This window comes from Serinus canaria, chromosome 14 (genome assembly GCF_022539315.1).
Source record: "Serinus canaria isolate serCan28SL12 chromosome 14, serCan2020, whole genome shotgun sequence".
Lineage (NCBI taxonomy): Eukaryota > Metazoa > Chordata > Aves > Passeriformes > Fringillidae > Serinus > Serinus canaria.
The window spans coordinates 90,121-105,020 of NC_066328.1; the positions used below are offsets into that span (position 1 = coordinate 90,121).

The window sequence follows — 14,900 nt, forward strand, 5'->3', positions numbered from 1 at the left end:
AGCTTCAGTGGAAGGTTTTCTGAGAAATGTTCACACAAAATGTGGCTTACAGTAAAACCAGTTTGAATGAGAAGAAGGGATGATGCTGTCCCTTTCTTGGTATTGTCACAGAGCCCACATTGAGCAGTACCAGGCACAGGGACATGGCAGAGCTCATTGGCACATGAGGCTATCGCAGCTGCCAGATCAGCACTTTACTATAGGGCAAATTTTACCCAGTTTACACTGTAATCAAGAGAGATTCCCTTGATTTCAACTGAAATTTCATCAGGACCCAGGTGTATTTTTCAAGCAGGTGCAAACCTGATGGCAGAGCATGGCTCTAGGGCAGCGAGCAGCCTCCCCGAACAAAGGACAGAGCCATCACCCAACTCCTGAGACAGTAAGGCAAAGTTTCCACCAAAGACAGAGGCTTTGCCATTCTAACCCATCACAAAAGTGTCTTTAATGTCACTACAATACCCAAAGGGGGTTGATTTGCACCAGGTAACCCCCCAGAGCCACTGGCATATGGAAGGACTCCTCACAGCACAGGCCATGGAGAGGACAGTGGGACCCTCACTCAGTCTGTGCCCACCCGACCTCTGCTACAAGTACCCTTCCTGGCAGAAAAAAAGCCCTTTGAGCCCCAAGACCTTGAGTGACACGCTAGTGTGACACTGTGGAGCAAACCTGCCCACAGCCACAGAAGAGAAAGCGGGTTGAAAGGTGGCAGGAACGTGAGCAGAAGAGGGACCTCCTGCTGCAGGGACCCACCAGTGTGAGGCAACCAAGCAAGGCGAGGTGGGAAAAGCCTGCAAAGCCAACCGTGTTTGGACAAGAGCAGGGGAGTATCACATGTGTATACCACATTATCCGACCTCAACCAGAAAAAAAGAAACAAGGAGAACTGAGCAGGAGATACACACCTGAGAACTCCCCTATGCGCCATGTCCAGCGAAGCACAAAGAGACAAGGGAAAAAGGAAGTGAAAAAGAATCCATCAGTGACTAAAACCAATAAAATCAAAATTTTGTTTAAAAAAATTAACAATGATTCAGCCATTTCAATGTCAAAAGGCATGAAATAGTAAGGACAGGATCTGCCATAGTTGTTGATGGCATGACTCTACATACAGGACAGAAAAAAACCCCAAGGAAAGGTAACCCATGGTACAACTGCAAACACACACCTCAGCTATCTCCAGATTTCCAGATTTGGATCTGAGGCAATCATTTTTTCCTGGACTGGGCAAGCCTTTTTTTTGTCTTTATTTAGTCATCTACCACTAAATGCAGAACAGCTCATTCCCACTACCTCTCACTTCCCCTCACCTTGCAATTTTAACAGCTGCATCTTCTGACTGTGCTCTTCAGTGACACTTCAGCTTGCAAAAGACAACTGGTTGCATTTAAAACCTTTTTTGGTACAGTGTAGCACTGGGACTTAGTTTGAAAATCTCATTTCAACTTCTGTACACAACACTGTATATAAACTTACCACTAATAACACTGCATTTCTATCTTTACCACAGACCCCCTGCTCTTTAATTTCCAAAGCAAATACAGTTGGTTATCCTAAACCTGAATCACAGAATGGTTTGGGTTGGAATGATAATCCAGTTCCACCTCCTGCCATGGGCAAGGACATTTTCCACTATCCCAGGGTGCTCCAAGCCTCCTCTAATCTGGCCTTGGATACTTCCAGGGATGAGGCAGCCACAGCTTCTCTGGGCAATCAATCAGCTCACCACTGTCACCACCCTCAGTAAAAGGGCTTGTCCACTGAGCACACCCAAACTGCTGTGATCGTTTGCATCTGGAAACATCTGGGATAGGGAAGAGCAGGAAGGGGGATCTGGTAGAAGGGGAAGCTGAGAAAAGGGGAGATGGGAGAACAGGAACCTACCCAGGATCACTTGTGATTAACAAGTCTATATAGAGGAAAACTGCCAACTAGTGCTCCCAAGTCTGTAGGAGAAATAAGGGAATTTGGTTCTCAATGCTCATTAATAAATAATTGTTCTCACTCCACATTGTCCTCCAGAATACTTCCTATATCCCATGTATGTAAAGCAGTATTGACAGGAGGAAACCCACATGTTTTGTGGGGTTTATTCAAAATAATAAGACATGAAGTGTGCCAATTATATACAAGGAATAAATGGGATTTTCCTTTTCAGAATCAGACTTGACTGCCAACCAGTGCTCAAGGGCAATTTCTGTAAGTCCTGTTCTTAAGGTCGTGTTTAATTAAATTTCTCTTTTTTTAAGGAACTGAGACCAAAAAAAAAGAAAAAAAGAGAATATTCTTTACGGATTGCCAAGTTTTGAGAGACTGGAGGAAGTAATAAGTCTTCACTTAAATGAGCTTAGAGTCATTCATGAATTTGATTTACAGAAAGAAGCAAGCTCCAAATATGACCTAGAGGACTCTTTCAGCTTGTGGATCTTGTTCCTTATATCATGTTCATAAAGCACCATTTCCTCTGTGTCTCTTCAGACTCAAAAGTACAGCACAAAGAGAAAACATTCTACCTAACAAAAAAGGCAGAATTTTGGATTATGTTGGCAGATTGTTGTCAGCCCTAAGATCTATCCCTTTGCTTCTATCTTTACCAGACTTTCTTTTGTGCTTTCCATTGTGCAAAGACAAAAAAAAAGTACCAGTCTCATTAGTTGTTGAGAGGCACAACCCCTGAGATCTCTCTGTGCTTCCTCTCTTTGTACAACCAGCAATGTATATGTTCATTTTAAAAACACCCTTATGTGCCAAAGTCAGTGGCCAGAACTCAGCAAAAGGATTAGTTAGATCAGTGTTGATCACAAAACAAGGCAGAGTCCATCTCCCATATTTGAAAAGGAACCAGTCCTCCTATTTTGCTGGCCTGCCATGGGATCACCTGAAAGGGTTCTGCAGCTCTGCTCAGGCTAGAAAATGGTCCCAGTACAGAAATGTCCTCCTTGTAAGCCATATTGCAGTCTTCAGAAACTACACTGTGATCTTCAGGGTCCACGCTTACATGGGCACTGTTCAACAAAGTCTTTGTACATTTTATTGCAAATGGTAATTCCCAAACAACAGACATCTCAGAGGTGAAGCACCTTTGACTTCATCCGAGACTGTAGTGAACAATCATGCAAGATTTGGACAAAAAAAAGGTTTGGCCCTTTGAAAATGACAGTCTGCATTTCTTGCTGATCACTGGGTCAGACTACAGGGTAATCCCAAGGGGAAGTGGATTTCCAGAAGGCAGGCTTCCAAAGTGGGAAGCACATTGTCTGAAGCTGTTCATACACCAAGAAAGTAATTTTCCAGAACAATAACTCTTTCAAGCCAATAATATCTGATACCCCAGCCATTTTGAGGGGGAGAAAGAAAGCAGCAGTTGGCACAGTGATTAGCAGATAGAGCCACAGAATCAACTGAACAATCGTTGATGAGGAAGGAGTGGACATGAGGACCAAGATAAAGCAGATAGTCAATGGCAAGATTATCCATGGTTTTAGTGTTTTGATTCTGCTAGGAAGAGAGCTCCTGATAATGTATGAAGCTGGCTAACTAAAATTCATTCCACAGCTTTAACCATCACATGTAGTTCCTACTGCCAAGCTTCCCTTTAAGCAGGAGCCCCAGCCCTTCTGCAAATGGCTACTAGCATCCAGGGAATTCTCAAACCTGGAAATCTTGCTTTTCTTTCAAAATTCCTAATTTTGTAAATATCTGCACAGACTGGCTCCCATTACAGGCAGAGTAAGCCTGTGAGCTCATCCTGAGTCTTCTGATGCTTTTTTTTTTTTATTCTGGCAATCTTGAGTTGAAGGTGAGACAATAAATGATTTCATGCTTTAGGCAATGGCCTCAGGGCTGTCATACCTGCTGCATTATTTAAAAAAAACCCAAACCTACTCATATCAAAAAGCTATTGTGAGCATTCTCATGATGGTCCAATTCATGTTCTTAATTCCAGTCACACTATTGGCTATAATAGTATGGTTTCACAGATACTTGTCCTTCATCAAACAAGAAGTAATTTATTAACTCCTTTCCAGTTTTCAGTCTGAATCCTCAAGGTTAAGTTTTTGTTTAATAGGGCAAAAACTATCTCCCCTGCAAAAACATATGCTTTTTAAGGGTCCTGATACAAGACATATCAAAGCTGATACAAGTACCTTCATAATTTGGGCAAAGGTGAGCTGCTGCAAAACTGTATGACACATTTTAGCTCATTCTATTCTGAACACATACACAGAACCAAACTTACAAGATTATCCATATCAGTATCAGTAGATATGGATAATCTTGATATCAATAGATATCAAGATTATCTGTATCAGTAATCACAGAAAGGAAATGTTCACTTTCAGATCAAATCTCTTGCCACTAAGTACACATAACGCCTTGTTTCTGTGTCCTAAGGCTCCTTAAAGCAAGCAGTAACATGAACTACACTGTCATAAACTCTATCAGCTGCCCATGTCACCTGAGTATTCAAAGACCACTTGTACTGTCCTGATGCAGAAAAACAGCAATAATTAAAAACATGCTTAAATTCTGTCAAAAACCAAGATCTAGATACTCAGGAATCCAATAGAAGAAGTATGGAGAAGGCTCAGAGTGCTCCCAGAGACAAAGCTGCTTCTCTGACTGATGCAGGGTCCCAGCCAGGAACACAGAATACAGCCTGGCTACAGGTATTACAAACACCTTCAAAATCAGCTTAATAAGTTAATTATTACATCTCTTAGGCTGACTGCAAAACAGTAAATACTGCATTACAGACCATAGTATTTCCACATCATTTAAACATCAAAAACTTAACCAAATGAGTTATTTTCTTACAAATTTCAAACAAATTTCTTCTCTCAGTATAATATTGGGGGAGGAATTTTCAGCCAGAAGCAGAAGAAGCAAATTTTGTCTTCAAATTATTTGTGTGGTAGAATCCTGTAGAAAAATAACTTATGCACTAAAGAAAACCCAAATAAAAGTTATCTAACAGCTGAGATTATTTTCTAAATAATCATTACTGTACTGCAGGTATTATGCTCCTACCACATGTATCTCAATTTCCATGCATTCTTAAAAAAGAGAAACATCCATATTCTGAAAGAAAAAGAGAAATTAAATGTTTCTAGTAGCTTAGTACGGAGTCATTGTACCAGAGGAAAAAAACAAGGTTTTACCTAGCAGATCTGCTCCTTCATCAACATCTCCAATGACCTCAGACCCTGCTGTGGAAAGTTCATGGTACAGGGAGTCTGTGTTGATGCCAAATGCTTTGTTCACAATCCCCTGTGTTGGGCTGTTGTTGGAAGCAAAAAACCAGAAGGAATCTTGTTACTTGCCAACATTTAAGCTCAATGAAATACTGAGCATCTCAAACTCTTGCAATCAAAACCTATTTGTTCACCACTGAATGAATCAGGAAGCACACTGAGTAAAGAAAATAGCATGTGTTATTCCCTGTATTATAGAATTATGAACTTATTTGGATTGGAAGGGACCTTAAAGACCACCTTGTTTCAACCCCCTGCCAAGAGTAGGGACACCTTCCACTATCCCAAGTTGCTCCATGCCCCATCCAACCTGGCCTTGGACACTTCCAGCCAAAGCTGCTCTGGGCAACCGGTGTCAGGGCCTCCTCACCCTCACGGACAATAATTTTTCCCCAATATCTCATCTAACCCTGCCCTCTGGCAGTGGGAAACCATTCCCCGTCATCCTGTCCCTCCAGGCCCTTGTCCAAAGTCCAGCTCTCCTGGAGTCCCTTTAGGCCCTGGAAGGGGCTCTGAGGTCTCTCTGGAGCCTCCTCTTCTCCAGGTGAACCCCACACAGCTCTCCCAGCCTGGCTCTAAACAGAGGGGCTCCAGTCCTTGGAGCATGTCCATGGCCTTCTCTGGACTTGCTCTAACAGCTTTATGTCCTTCTTGTGCTGAGGACACATTTATCATCCACAACCTCAAAGCTCACCCAGATGACTTACTCTGAAGTCACACAAGTTAAGGACTATTCAGTATTTCACAGAAAAATTTCACCTCGCAGAAGAGCTCAGCTTTGACCTGTCAGATTCTGCAAGCATTCCCATGCTCTGATCAATCTAGACAGAAACCTCAGACAGCAGTAAGACCAAATACAAAATTCAATGCTGAAAACAGCAACAGCTTTTTTACTTGGCCAACCAATAAGTGCCATCAGTCTGAAGGGTCCATTTTCTCTTTGGGTAAACGTATGTATTGAAAAGCATTTCTTCACATGTCCCCAAATGTATTTAATTAAAGGTAAATCAAGGTTAATAGTTTTTAGTCTTATCAGATGACAGCACATTTCCATCTCTCAGTCTCTTTGATACCATCAAGAATCTTCTTGTATTTCTTGACAGCCTCATGGCTCAAAGCAGCAAAGAGTTGTTTCAGGATGTGCAGGTGAGGCAACTTCTGGGACTGTGGCTGTCTACTCTAAAAAAATTGCAGTGCCCTGCCTTGTATGAGTAACATCAAACCAGCAAGAGCAGCAGCTATGCAATTTCTCCAGCAATCTATCAGAAAGTCAACACCAGCTAAGATGATTTCAAGTGGTATGGCTTCATTATCACATCAACAATCTTAGTGATTATAAATGGAGTGTAGTAGCTGCCTCTGATATTGCAGCTACAGCACACTGCAAAGAAGAGGAAAAAAAAGTGGGTTTTTCAATTACAGAAAAATTCCAGCTACCCAGACATCTGAGAGCACTGAGGAAGTACAAATGGTGCTGTGATGGCACTGCAGTTAATTGGTTCACACAATCCAATGGTCAGCACAAATGACAAGAGAAACCAGCACTCAGTCTGACCTGGAGACCTAATTCAGACTGAATTTTCCTGTTCAACATTCAGCTTTCAGAGCTATATGTATCATGAAAGCACTCTGCTTTCAGAGCAGCACACACACTGTCAGCAGTCCAAGTCAGGCTGTGTCTCCTGTAGCTCTCAGTCTCACCACCTGGAATAGAGATTCCTGCCTGAAGAGCTCTGGTGCATCAATCCTCTCTGTTTCCTTATTTCCCCTGTATTTGACCAGTTTTTTATCTGATCTCATCAATCACCTTTTCTTCCCCACACTGAGCAGTTTCAACTCTCTAGATTCCTCCTGACCCTAAAAATAGTCCAGATATCCTACATGTCCCAAGGGAAGCTTAACTCTGTGTGCCTTCCCAGATGAGACATGCAGGTCCTATTGCTGCTCATACCCTTCTCAGAGGGGGTGCTCAACAGGGTGGGCAAATCCAATCCAGATTGGGACCATTAGATAATCTTGCCTTTACTCTGACAGGGTACTATATTTTCTGCATATCTGTAAGATTCTGGGGAGCTTTTTGCTGATAGAGTGCCAAATTACCCACTGGACAAGGGTAAAAGGTAAACTTTAATAAAAACAAATCAAGACTCACAACAACGTGGTGTCAAAATTAACAGCCTTTAGGAAGCCTCCTATTTAGAACAAAATAGGTGATGGGTAGGGATCAGAGCAACAGAATAGTTTAGTAAAAGTCTGATGATTCTTCTGAAAACTGTGTTGAGGATTTGTAACCACTTCAGTGCACTGATGGGTCATAATTGCTCTGACCAGCCTCACCTGGGAACCGCACCTACCCCCGGTCCCAGAGCTCCCTTTGACCTCAGGCCTATGCCTTCAGCTCTTTGCTAAGATGCACCTGTCTTCAGTCCTGTCTCCTGCTACTTATGGGTAACACTGGGACCGAATTCACACCCTTCATTTGTTTGGGGCTGCTGACAGGGCTTACTACCAGTGATCTGAGCCTCCCTGCTCAGAGCCTGTGGAATTTGGATTGCTGAGGTTACCTCTGTTTGTCCTCCCTTGGGGGGAGCAGTCCTGCCTCCTCAAATACTTGACAAAATTAGAAGTGAAAGAAACCTGAGGTTTTAAAATGGAATTCAGAATTGAGCTCTTATTGGACAAATGCACCTTTTCCCTATTCCTGACAGCTTATGCCCATGTTCTCTTTTCTTAAAACTTCTGCTGCTCCATCATCTCTCCAAACCCCCTGACCAGTAAGACAAATGAGCCCAGTCCTGGGTCAGCTGTACGCATCCTCCTGCAGATCACCAGCAGGGGTCTGCCTTTTGGAGAACCCGAAGCAGGGCAGGACCTCTGATATTAGGCGGAATACATGCACTGTCTCAAATAGCATTGTGAGCTCACTATGAGCCAGAGCATCCATTCTTCATTCCTCATGAAGCCAACTGACAGAGCACACAGGGTAAAGTCACAATCAGTACCTGCTACCCGTGCGTTCCAAGCGGGGGTCCTGACACATATCCAGCTCTGGGGTGGAATCAATGATGTCCTGGACATCGGACCACTCATCACTGCTGCCCATCCCTAGGTAAGACAGTATAGATCATGTACAGGATCAGGACTTTCAGAGAATGGTATTTCTCAAAGGGACTTTTACAGCTTTGAATATCGAGATTTGAAAATTTCATGGTGCCACGTTTAAAGTCTTAGAACAGAAAGCGGTTGAAGGTGGTCTCTCAATTCCAGAGCAGGAACAACATAAGCATTCCCCTTCCCACCCCCATTCCAAAGCATCACTAAAATCATTGCCCTGAATACTCACTAAAATGGGATCAGCAGAGATATTTTATTCATTGAAATAAATTCTAAAACTCCTTTTTTTATCTGCCAATAAAAAACTCCTCCATCCCCAGACAGCATTAGCTGAGTTTGAAAGCAACACAGTGATTTTCTGTACAGCTTCATAGAAATTACTGTTGTTAAGAACTGGCACTATTTAGTTTTAACAGAAATAGGTTTTCAATACAAATTTTCAAGTCTGCACTGGTTTAGATACCCATTACAGTGAATCTTGACTTCAAAACCGATAAAGAAAATCTGGTTTGTGTGTAATCTACAACCTGAAGCCAATATTTAAAGAATAAGAAATTTCTTGCTCTTGTCAAGTCCCATTTATTGAATACCAAACTCTTCAAAAGCTCAGACTTGCACCTATTCTGACCAAGCAACATGAACACTGTGTCTGTTCACACAAGGAATTCCTGAAAGATTAATGACCTAATTTGTGAATTACATTAGTCCCTCAATGAACTTAGATGTGACATTTTTTACCTTTCCAGACATCTCAGTAACCAAATATACCAAGTCCATGACAACTGAAGTGCTAATTTCTTCCAGGCTGGCATTGTGCCAGCTGGCAGCAAACCCAGGCTGGAAGACAAAGTGTGATGTGGATCTGTTGCCAAAGCAGGCATCCACACCCAGCGGGTCTAACACAAGCACAGCCTTCCTCAGCTTTATTTTACCAAGCTGGGAAGCTTTTCTGCAAACACCTCTGACCAGCAGAGGTCAGAGGTGTTTGCAGAACATAATGTTTGCAAACACCAGAGGTGTTTTCAGAGTACCATTTTTGGTAGATCAGCTCTAAGGCACATGCATCACTGAGAGACATTTTAATTACAGATGCATAAAATACATGATCAAAATTCAAGTATGTGCATTATTTCTAAGCGTGGAGAATTGATTTCTCATTAGGGGTGAGAAATAGCTGAAAGGCTGAATATGCAGACCACATAAGGAAGCCATAACTATCTGCTTTGAGCAAATTCCACAATATCACACTTCCACCCAGAAAGCGGAGGCAGAAAAAGCTTCCACTTCACAATTGCACACATACAAAAAAAAAATATTATTTTGACCCAAGAAAACTGTTGATAGTAAATGAGCTTGTAAAGCAGCAACTGTAAAAATCAGGGCATTCAAACTACTGACATCCATGCTTAGCTTTCCTGATACAAGTGTTTCATGGTCTTGCCTTGGCCAGGATCACAGCCAGACCACAATCTAACAGCAGGCTGTTCAGAACCCATATGCTTCCATGGACAACCATCCTAGTCTCTGATAGATGGACATCTGTGACCCTGAGGGCCCCCTCAGGAAAATACAGACTGGGACTCAGTCTCTTCTCTCTCAGTTCTTCTTCAGTGCAACAGCAAAAGATGTTAAATGTTGTTTTATGGTCTTACTTCATTAGGAACCACCCTGTGAATGTTACCAGAGAAATTTCTGCTTCAGTAATAACTTAGATATAACTTCTGCTTCCCAAGGACTAACTTGGATAAGAAGATCATCATCTAGTTCAGAAGCCAACCTCATAGAACTATGTTTACCCCTCTGCTCCTGCATATTATCCTAATGACCTTTGATAAACATTACAGTCCTTTTGTATATTAAGTTCATGACCTGTAAAACAGATCACTTCTCATTTCTGATGGCCACTGAAAGTCTCACAATCAAGGGTAGACCTGCTCAGACAGTATATGGACATAGATGAAGGGTTTTTATCATGTTATTAAATCATTTATTTACTTAACAGCCTGGTGCTAAAGCTTAGAGAATGGCTTTCCTGACAAGAAATCATGAATTCAAATTACTAAAGTACTCTGGAAAACGAGAGACAACAACTGTAACTTCCACAGATTTGGGAGTGTTCTTATATGAGAAAGAGGCTAAAAAAATCAGCTCATTTAGCTGAGTAAAACAGCTGGATAAAATTATTTTAAGCAAATCAGAGTGTGGGATAAGAGCGCAGAGGGAAAATAATTATTTAATCTCACTGACAAATTTGGCATTTGAACAACTGGATATAAAATACTTACAAATAAATACAGACAGAAAACTAAATATAAGTTTTTAACTTTCATACTGATGAGATCCAGGAACAGCTTCCCAAAAGCTCAGCCAAAGATGTGACTTGAGTGCTTACAAAAGAGGTTCCAAGACATGAATGCATGTCACTGCAGGGAACTGAACTCAGTAAACTGTTCCCATTCTGTGAATTTGTGAAATTACTCATATAACTGATGTTTTCAAAAATTTACAACACAGAAAACTGCTAACATCCAATTAACCCTGTCTCATTCATGTACCTTTCTGAGTCAGGCTTCCTCAAATTCTATACTTACAGTGCAGTCTCCCAGCCTCTCCCTGTAACAGAGGGACACAAGCACTGGGAAGTTGATTATGTTAGTGACCAAGTACCTGAGCTCCAGCTGCCATACCTATGCTGACATTCCTCATCTCCTGTGTGACCTGGACTTCCATGTTCCGGCTGTTACGCTTTTCTCGTGCCCTCTTATTACTCTTGGTGGTGCCATTGGCGTACTCGGTGATGGGCTGGATGCTCTCATTCAGAGGGGTGACAGCAGCAGAGGGCACAGATGATGTGGGAGTGTTGGACTTGGTTCCCGTGGTGCTCGGTGTGGCAGCTGCTGAGGACTGCCCAGATTCAGACATTTCATCTTGGGGGCACTGTGGCAATTCCAGGGCAGCAGAACAGAAAGGGAAAAGCACAATTATACACTTCAGTAAGTCCCATTTGCTGGTGTGCAATAGGACTTACATGCTCATAATGCCTTAAAGCATTATGAGCATGGCTCTTGCTCATTGTACCAGTTACATGTCCCATTGTTTGCTGGTGGCACTGGGCACTAACACCACTGTGAAGCACTGAGTTCTTGTGCTGAGCTCAGCAAGCAAATCCCACCTGTAGAAAGGGCTGATGTCCTTCTTCAATAAGGCTGATAACTCCTTCAATACTGAATACTGGTCTTCACAAATCACATTGGTATGTGATCTCAAGAAAGGTGGCCTTATCACAGGTGAAAAGCACCTGTAGCTCACACAGACTACAGTGAAAGCTGAAGGGCTTTGGCAGTTGCAGCTAACTAGGCCAGTGTTTCCCAAGGCTGGAAGGCAACATGGGTATCACTTGGGAAGGATGTGAAGTGGCCTCTTAGAAGTCTTGGCTGATGTCATTACTGTAAGCCACCAACACGCCTGGATGAGAAAAGAGCAAACTGGTTTTGCCACTAAACTGCAGAAGCAGAGTGGACACTGATCTGGGATGCTCTGGCTTGTCTGACACAGGAGACCTATGTCCCCAAACCACCTTATGCACAGCTAGGCAGGCATGGGTCCAGCTTGAGAACACAGCATAAACAGGTGTGGTCTCCCACTTCCAAATGGCAGGATGATAATACCCAAGAATTCAGAAAGGTGAGAAATGAACACAGGAGATGGATTCTCAGTATGGAATGTGCAAAATGGCTCTTGGTTCTAACAGACATTACGGCCCCGCTTCTTGTACCATCACGTCTTGAGGGACAGGAGGCTTCAAGATTTTGTCAGGGTTTTACACCGTAAGCTGTGTTTGTCAACTAAAGCACACTGCTTCAGTCAGACAAGGAATGCCCTGACCAGCACCATGACCTCTCTCAGACTCAAAGAGATTTCCCCAGTCTTAAGGGCAGCCCGCTCTAATTACTGCCTGTAGGGAGGTGACATAATTAATGCTGAAAGTTATATGCGACAGTGAGTTGCAATTGGGTGCAGTGGCATTCATCTGCACATCCACACCGAGCTTTCATCTTCACCACTGGCCTCTCACCTCCTGTGCAAGTACTAGAGAGATCCTGGTTCAGCTCAGAGGCTGCTCTGAGCCCCCAAACCTCGGAGCTCTGACAGGGTTTCACTTTGCTCTTTTGGAAGTCTCGTTCTCTTGTTCTAATAACAGCTTCACAACATGACAAAAAAATCCAATGAGGGATGAGTGAGAAGACTGAAAAAAGTGGTGACTTAACCCTTTGCAGCCTTATTTTTGTTAAATCTGGAATTTTATTAAGATCTTCCTTTAATTAGACTGGCCTCTGTATGCTTATCTTAGAATGCTTTGCTGCACACTGCACTACAGAAATCTAAGGGTTTACACTGCACCTGCACACTTATATTGGAAACTCAGTTTTTTTTACAATGGCACTTCCATTAAATGCAATCCACATTTTATGTATCTTCCACATTGTTAGTCCAAATAGCACCCACATTTCCACATGAATATCCAAACCATCTCCCTTCAAATATGCTGGTTTCAGCATCAAGACTGAGATCAGAACTTTGCACTTAGGCTGCTACATGTGAAAACCACACTTCCCACCTCTACTTCATATTCCTGATTTAGGAGCTGCTTTCCCAGTATGTAAAGAAAAAAAAAAAAGTGTCAAATAGGATTTTCGATAATAACTAGGCTCCAGTAAGCTTTGGACTATCTCAACTGCAGTTTGTCTTCTGTGCTTTCAGATGTACAAAGGGAAAAGATTATCAAGTGTGAAGTGCAACCGTAAAACCTCTTTCCTCAAACAAAACTGCTGTTGGATGAAAGATTTCAGGGATGTTCTTCATTCAAAAGTCCTGGATCATCAGTGTCTATAGGGTAATATTTATATCAACAACATCCTGTAACTTCTTGTTTGTTGACATAACCTGCCCCTTACCCTGAACACATGAATAAGTAATTATCCCAGTCTTTCACTATTCTTTGGTCATAGATGTGAGTTTTTTATTTCCCCTGAAAACACACTTTATCAGCTTTCCAACCTGCATTGGAGAAATTCCTCCCAAATTGAGGAATTTCGTACTACCAATGTGCTGCTCTTCACAGCCCAGTAGCAGGTATCTTCCTTCTATTGTCTGAGTGCTCTGTTCATGCTAAATATTGCACTAAGAGTACAGCTCTTCTCTCCAGCACAGGAGGCATTCTCCAAAACCCACAGCTCACCCAAAGAATAATCTCCACAGCCACCACTTACCTAGGGCCATACCTGTAAACCTCCTAAACATCAACTGTGTAGTAGTGACCTCCAAAATGCATTGTAAAGGCCCAACATTCATAGTAGTCATATGTCACCATGAGAAGCCACAATTGTATGGTTATAACACTGAAAGCATAGTACATAAAAACAAAAACGTTAAGGACTTTAAATCTCAAAAACATTGTACAAAATAAATGTAAAACTGAATGCAAAAATAAAATAATGACATACAACTAAAATAGAAAATAGTAATAAAAAGTAAACAAGGACACTTAAAATGTAAGTACAGCATGGCCTCATGAAGAAGGAAAACTAGTGAGAATAGTCAGGTACATACTGAGAAGGTGAGTCATGTGTGAGTGATGTCAACAAAATATCAGAGTTTTGAAGAAGAGGCAAGGGGGCATGAGCCATGCCCTCTGAGAAGTCAGTCATGCAGAGGATTTAAGAGATAGCATTTCAGTCACAGAGTGTGCAAGAAGCTTGTGGAAGGAAAATCTCCATTCCAAACTAGCAAGTCAGTCCATCACATCCTTTAATTATTCATCAATTTGCTCCATACTCAGAAAATTCTCCATAACAGACTACCCATCCAAGTCTTCCACAGCACAAGCTTCTTAGATCCACTGTACCATCTAGCCTCCTTTATCCCAGCATTCCACTCTGAGTCTCCCTAACGAGCACCAACATGAATCCCCGCATGATATATTTTGGAGCAGCACACTGCTAGTTCTGCGAAAAGCTTTCTTGGAACTAGATTTTTTTGACCTAATACCACCATCACAACCAAATAACTAAGAGATCCAGTCAGTAATCACAGAATGGTTTGGGTTGGAAAGGATCTTAAGCAACACCTAGTACCACCCCCTGTACAGGGTGACTTCCCTGACCAAAGGAGAACAACCTCTATTACCTGAACTTGGACACCAAAGCTTCCCACTTATCTGGGTTGCTGCTGCATTCTCCTGCAATGCAGATGCTGGGTTACTTCTTTTGCAAGTTCTCAGTGGGACCACTGAAAGAATAAGACCTTAGCAAGGCTGTGGAAGATGGATCTAACTACAGTGTCCACCCCCAACTGTTCTCCAAAAACTAACCCCACTGCCCAGCCTGATCACTGGAAGGTCTGTTGACACTTAAGTGTGCAGCACTGCCTGGAGAGCCTGAGGAAAAATGGATTCCAGAGGTGGGCTGAGCTCCATACATTTTGGTTGTGCTGGCACAGCACTAGTATGAAGAAACACATTCATGCCCT

General features: G+C 42.4%; 1 protein-coding gene across 23 annotated transcripts in view; it reads right to left on the minus strand.

The window, feature by feature from the left end:
* Positions 1-14,900, minus strand: part of MAPK8IP3 (mitogen-activated protein kinase 8 interacting protein 3) — a 73,694-nt gene that overhangs the window by 26,635 nt on the left and 32,159 nt on the right. For 20 of the 23 annotated variants that reach the window (XR_007778841.1, XR_007778838.1, XR_007778839.1 and 17 more), the window contains 3 exons: positions 11,060-11,309; positions 8,261-8,363; positions 5,166-5,284 (listed from right to left, as the gene is read on the minus strand). The exons of 1 other annotated variant lie outside the window; for it this stretch is intronic. Coding sequence is in view for 18 of the 22 variants with exons in the window: in XM_050980096.1 (XP_050836053.1) it covers positions 5,166-5,284; positions 8,261-8,363; positions 11,060-11,309 (472 nt within the window). In the remaining 4 variants the exon portion in view is untranslated. Of the gene's footprint in view, positions 1-5,165; positions 5,285-8,260; positions 8,364-11,059; positions 11,310-13,642; positions 13,772-14,900 lie in introns of those variants that run through there. 2 more of the 23 variants (XM_050980108.1, XM_050980107.1) reach the window with 2 other exon arrangements.